Below are 6,580 nucleotides of genomic sequence, written 5' to 3' on the forward strand. Positions count from 1 at the left end.
AAGTGCTGCGAGGGCGGCATGCGGGAGAACCCCATGGGCTTCTCGTGCGAGCACAGGAGCCAGTACGTCTTGGGCGAGTCCTGCATCAAGGCCTTCCTGGACTGCTGCGTCTACATCACCCAGCTGCGGCTCGAGCACAGTCGGGACAGCCCACTGGGCCTGGCCAGGAGTGAGTCTGACCGGGGGGTCTGGGGGAAGAAGGCCCCAGTCTGAGGGGGGAGGACATCCCTGTCTGAGCCGGGGAGAGGTCCTTGTCTGAGGGGGCACAATGTCTCTCTCAAATGTTGGCGGAGGCCCCTATTTGAGAGGGGTCCCTGTCTGACGGAGGAGAGTGTCTCTGTCTAAGGTGCGAGGAGCCCTTGTCTGAGACAGGACGAGGTTGTCTCTAGGATGAGGAGGTCCTTGTCTAAAGGGGAAGATGCCCGTGTCTGAGGGGAGAAGGTTCCTATCTGAGGTGGGAGGACATAGTCTGGTGGAGAGGGAGGTCCCTGTCTGAGAGGGAAGGGAGTCCTGCCAGCAACATGGCATTTACAGAAAGGGCAGGAGTTGTAACTGCTATTTGCTGAGGGGCTTTGAGCCCCAGTGTTGCTAGTCACTCCTTTTCTTAAACACCTTTGAATTCATCTTAATTTGGGAAATGCCTTTCTCCAGGGAGAGGCATTCTCAGAACTGAATACCAGTTTGCCCCGCTATCCGAAAGTAGAGCGTTCCTGCGAAACCTTTCCTAAGCCGAAATGGCATACAGCAAAGAAGTGGTTACCATTAACTTTTATGGGAAAAGTTTCTGAACATTCCCAGACCCCAAAAATAACCGGCCATATCATAGCGAATACCACATAGAACCTAATGTATCGCTGAGCGGGAGGATACGATAAACACACAGCCCATAAACAGTAGAAACAACGTCTGCGCAGTGCGGCTCCGGGGGTAGGAAGGGGTGGAGTGCGGCGCCACTCTCGCTGCCCGTTTGACAGCTCGCTGCAAAACAAACACTAGTCCCATGTTCCGCCTTTTGCCTCTTTGGATTTTGCTTTTGGCCTCTTGGGGTTTCTTTTGGTTTGTGACAACAACATGGTCTTTCCTAAAAGTGAGATGAGGTAAAGTGAATTTTTGAAAAGCGGGGCATACCTGTATAGAGCCCGCATACTTCTGGCCACCCAGTGACCTTTGTGAGGATCCTCTCGGCGAGGTAGCTGTCACAAACCTGCCCAAATTTCACCTTTTACTAACTGTACATGGTGCCACCACTGCGGCCCTAACCAAAAGAACAAGAAATGTTCTTTTGCACCTCGGGTCGTTTTTGTGCGGCACTGGGACTCTCCTGACTCAGCTGGGCTGGGCAAGTGGAGGGACGCGTTGGTGGCTCTGGAAATGGTGTGGGAATCCCGTTATCAGTTACGTGATGGAAAGAAATGAAGGGGCCTTGGCTTCAGCGCTAAGGAAGACCAATGAGCCACACAGCGCCAGCTGGTAGACCTGTAGCAGCTGTAAAAACCTCTCTTCTCAAAGAATCTCAAACTTAGAGAAAAGTAGGAAGTGCAGTCACTAGCAAAAACTTTTAAAAATGATTTAATGTCTCATCCCCCCACCCCCAGATTTTAGTGTAGGTTTCATACAAGCAAAGATTGTGGGGGGAAAAATCCACTGCGATCAAGTTGATTCCAACTCGTAGCAGCCCCCACTGGGTTTCTGAGGCTGTAAATCTTTACAGAAGTAGATTGCCCCATCTTCCTTCTGCAGGTAGCTGGTGGGTTTGAACCGCCAGCCTTCTGGTTAGCAGTCAGATGTCTTAGGCACAAGGCCAGCAGACCAGCCCTACAGCAGAGATTAAAAAAAGAAAACCAAACTCATTGCCAGCGAGTCGATTCTGACTCATAGCGACTCCCATTGGGTTTCCAAGGTGGTAAATCTTTATGGAAGTAGATTGCCCAGTCTTCCTTCCCGGAGCGGCTGGTGGGTTTATCTCCTACAGAACCCCAACGTGGTCCTCAGAATCAGGTCATTAACACTGATGCGTTGTTGTGGTTGTGTGCCGTAGAGTCGGCCCCCGACTCATAGCAACCCTTCCTTGGGTTTCCGAGGCAGTATCACTACGGAAGTAGGATTGCCCAACCTTCCTTCCGAGGAGTGGCTGGTGGGTTTGAACCGCCAGCCTTCTGGTTAGCAGTCAAGTGCTTTAGCTACTATGCTACCAGAGCTCCTAATGCAGGTTTTTAATGGTGGTAAATAAGTAACAAATTGTTGGCCGTTTCAGTGTTCAAACGTGTGACTCAGTGATGCAGATGCTTCTCGGGTTGAGCCAGTTCCTTTATCTGTTTCCCTTGTCCCATCTTGTAATCCAGTACATGGTTCTTGATAGGGAAGTGCGGGTCGGACGCAGGCGCTGCCTCTCCCGGCCCAGCTTTCAGCCTGTTCGCTTTGTGATTGTGCTGCCGTTTTCCCTCAACTTCACTGACCTGGAAGGAGCTCTGGTGGGGTAGTGGTTAAGGCATTTGGTTGCTAAGCAAGAGGTGGGTGAACCCCTCAGCTGCTCCATGGAAGAAAGATAAGGCAACCTGATTCCGTGAAGACTGACAGTCTCGGAAACCCAGTGGGGATTGCCATGAGTCAGAACCGCCTTCACGGCAGGGAGCCTGGTTTCTGAGTTCAGGACCTGCCTGTTTCTGAAGTGTGCTGGTTGCTGGGAAGTTGGTTCCGACTCCCGGCACCCCACGTGCGTCAGAGCAGAAGTGCTCCGTAGGGACCCCACGGCTGGTTTCTCGAAAGTCGATCACCAGGCCTTGCTTCTGCGGGGCCTCTCGGTGGATCTGAAGCCCAATCTTTGATTAGCAGCTGAGCACACTCACCGTTTGCACCCCCTGAGGCTCCATGGTTTCTCATGGAAACCAAAACCACCACAGCCCAGACGTGTTGCCCTGGAGCTGGCCCGGACTCCCGACAATCCCGCTGTTAGAGCAGAACCGGGCTCGGCGGGGTTGTTGGCCGTGGTCTCTCTGATGTCATCGCCAGGCCTTTGTTGTGGGCACCCCAGGTGGGCTGAACAGCCGTCGTTTGGCTGGTTAGCAGCCAACTGCGTTTAGTGGTCTACACCACGCAGGGCCTGACCGTCGCTACGGAGTCACGTCCGACGCCCACTGCCCCCCATGCATCCGAGCAGAGCTGTGTCCACAGAGTGTCCAGGGGCTAGTTTTTCGGAAGTAGGTTACCAGGCCTCTCTTCTGAGGGGCCTTCCAGTTAGCAGCCGAGTGTGTCTACTGTTGGCACCACCCAGGGACTCCCTTTGAAGGGTGCAGACTGCTCCTCATTCCAGCCCATCTGATGCCTTCTCATGAGCAGATCCAGGTTGGGCAGGAATATGACAGATGTCATGCAGTGTCTTTGTCGCGGGAGGGACGTGACCTTGCCTCGTCCCATGACTGGGGTTGTTAACCTTGATACTTGATTAAAGTGACACACACCAGGCCTCTCCACTGTAAAGTTCTTCTTATGCCTGATCATCATCATCATCATCATCACCCCACTGCTGCCAAGTTGTCTCCGACTCATAGCAACCCCTCCCTGGGTTTCTGAGGCGGTATCACTATGGAAGTAGATTGCCCAACCTTCCTTCCGAGGAGTGGCTGGTAGGTTTGAACCCCCAGCCTTCTCGTTAACAGTCCAATGCCTTAGGCACTGTGCTACATTTAAAAACTAAATTAATTAATTAACCATCACAATACGGCAAAATTTAAGCTAAGAGAAATTTAAAAGAAACACAAAAAACAATCTTTACATGGCCTTGAAGACAGTGAGTACTGACGGCTTATATAAGATGCAGGACGTTTGTGTACGTCTGCATCTTTTTTTTGGCTTAAAGATAAGAAGCCATTGACCAAAAAGGCCAATGTGGGCAAATAGCTCTAAATTCTTTTCGCTGGAAAACCGGCTCTCTACTCCCACCACCAAGTGCGTTGGTGCCGACCAGCTGATTTCAACTCATAGCGACCCCGTGTGCCCCAGAACAGAGCTGCCCTAGAGAGGTTTCTAGGTTGTCATCTTTAGGGCAGCAGATGGCCAGGTCTTTCTCTCATGGAACTGCCAGGGGGTTTGAACCATCAGCCTTTTGGTTACCAGCTGAGTGCGTAACTATCGCACCACCAGATCACCTTTGCCAGATGCAAAAGAGTCCCAATTTGCAAAAATAAAGAAGTTTACCTGTTATTTCTTTGAGTTATAGGCATGCTGGCCTCTACCCCACTGAGCCAGGGTTGTTTCTTTTAGAAAGGAGAGAGAATCTGGAGACTACAGGAAATAGTAATAAAACCCATAATCTCCTGGGTTGTTGTTTACATGCACATGGTGTGTGTGTGTGTGTGTGTGTGTGTTTCCAGTATTATGTAATTGCTCTAGCCTGCTTGGGGTGGAAGGTGTTCTGGTGGTGCAGTGGTTAAAGCCTTAGGTTGCTAACCAAAAGGTTGGTGGTTCAAACCCACCAGCCACTCTAGACAATCTGCTTCCATAAAGATTGACAGCCTTGGAAACCCTGTGGTGCAGTTCCACTCTGTCTTCTAGGGGCTCTGTGAGTCAGAATTGACTCCATGGCACTGGGTTTGTTTTGGGCTTTGCTTCTGTAATGATTGACAGCCTTGGAAACCCTATTGTGCAATTCTGCTCTGTCCTACAGGGTCAGTATGAATCAGAATCGAATCGATGGGAGTGAGTTTGGTGGGGGTTTTTGTTTGTTTGTTTGTTTGTTTGTTTTGCTTGGCATAGGATGACAGTGCTTCAAGGTTAAAGGCACACTGGTGGATAAGTCCAGGATCTGGGTGGACTTAGGCATCTGTGGAATTCCACAGACTGTTGTGACAGCCATATGAAAAGCTGCCTGTCATTTTCAAGGAAAGCCCAACTAGGGTTGAATTCTATTCCAATTTGGTTTACTTGCCTTTATAGCTTCATAGTGCTGCTTTAACAGAAATACCACAAGGGGGTGGTTTTCAGGAACAGAAACTTATTCTCTCCCAGTTCAGGAGGATTGAAGTCCTGCTTTAGTGTGTGGCTCTAGGGGGAGGTCCTTCTTTGTTTATGTCAGTTTGTAACTAACCGGTTCCATTGGGTCAATTCCGACCCATGGTGGCCCCTCGCGTATCAGAGTAAACCTGCCCCACAGGCTCTCAGTGGCTGACTGTTTGGAGGCAGATCGCCGGGCCTTTCTTCCGCGGCACCTCTAGGTGGGCTTGAACCTCAGACCTTTCAGTCAGCAGCTGAGTGTGTTGACATGTGTACCACCCACGGACTCCATTTCAGCTTCTAGTAGCTCACCACCCTTGGAGTTCCCAGGCTTCTAGATTCTTCCACCTTTATTGTCATCAGATAGTCTGTCTTTCTAAGTTTAAGAATTTAAAAATACCTGCCCACGTTGACCTCTTGCTCGACGGCAGCTTGTCTGTGCCTTCTTGTCTCTGTGTCTGTGCTGCTCCTTGTAACTCAGAGGTATTGGGTTGAGGACCCTCTCACATGGACATGGCTTCATGAACATAATCAAGAAAACCCTATTCCCAAACAGGTTACACCCACAGGGATAGGGGCTAGGATTCCAACACATTTTTTGTGGAACACAATTCAATCCGTAACACTTGCTAACAGTGGCAAGCTGGCTTTAGGAACCCCATCCCCATCCCACCTTCAGTGGCCTCCATCAAGTCTGGGGACGTTCTCAACTCAACTGGTTGCATTCAGGGCCGACATATCCATTGGACGCTGTTGACACAGGGCCCAGGGCCCAAGATAACTCTCAGGAGTCCACAAAGAAATGCTTTCATTTCTTTGACAATCAGAGGGACAAAATGAATAGAATCCAGCTGGGATGATGCTAATCTTTCTATCCATGCAGTTGTAAAATGTAATTTTAATTTCTTTTTTATGGAAGCAAACTCAGTCCGGGGCTGAGTTTGCAGAAGCGATCACCCGGTCTTTCTTCCCAGGGGCCTCTGGGGGGACCTGTGGGGGGATTTTGTCATCAAATCAGTTCCGGTTCACAGCGACCCCACACACCACAGAACTAGACCCCGCCCGGTCCTGCACCATCCTCACGGTTGTGGCTGGTCTTGAGCCCATTGTCACAGCCACTGTGTCCGTCCGTCTCACTGAGGTCTTCTCTGTTCTCACTGACCCCCTACTTTACCAAGCATGATGTCCTTCTCCAGGGACTGGTCCCTCCTGACAACACGACCAAAGTACGTGAGACAGAGTGTCGCTGCCCTCACTCCTAAGGAGCTTTCAGGCTGTGCTCTGCCAAGGAGCCCGTGCACAGTCAGTGGTCTTCATCAGCACTGTCATTCTAGGGCATCAATTCTTCATCCCTACTTGGTCATAGTCCAGGTTTCACATGCGTATCAGGTGACTGAAGAGACCCCCGCTTGGGACAGGTGCGCTGTAGCCCACAAAGTGACATCTTTGCTTGTTAACGTTTTAAAGAGGTCTTCTGCAGCAGATTGGCCCGGTGCAATATGTCGTTGAAGGGGTGCCCCAGGCAAAAATGTGTGGGGCCCTGAAAGTCCTAATGGGGTCCTGGGCGGGTTTTGCTGCTCAGATGGCTCCC

The 6,580-nt window shown here is 50.7% G+C and overlaps 1 protein-coding gene across 1 annotated transcript in view; it reads left to right on the forward strand.

The window, feature by feature from the left end:
• Positions 1-6,580, forward strand: part of C3 (complement C3) — a 44,797-nt gene that overhangs the window by 15,802 nt on the left and 22,415 nt on the right. The window contains exons 2-4 of the mRNA XM_007954482.1: positions 4-169; positions 1,596-1,603; positions 2,343-2,476. Of these exons, the coding sequence (XP_007952673.1) occupies positions 4-169; positions 1,596-1,603; positions 2,343-2,476 (308 nt within the window). The remainder of the gene's footprint in view (positions 1-3; positions 170-1,595; positions 1,604-2,342; positions 2,477-6,580) is intronic.

This window comes from Orycteropus afer, unplaced genomic scaffold (genome assembly GCF_000298275.1).
Source record: "Orycteropus afer afer isolate SDZICR_OR568_19922 unplaced genomic scaffold, OryAfe1.0 scaffold00461, whole genome shotgun sequence".
NCBI lineage: Eukaryota > Metazoa > Chordata > Mammalia > Tubulidentata > Orycteropodidae > Orycteropus > Orycteropus afer.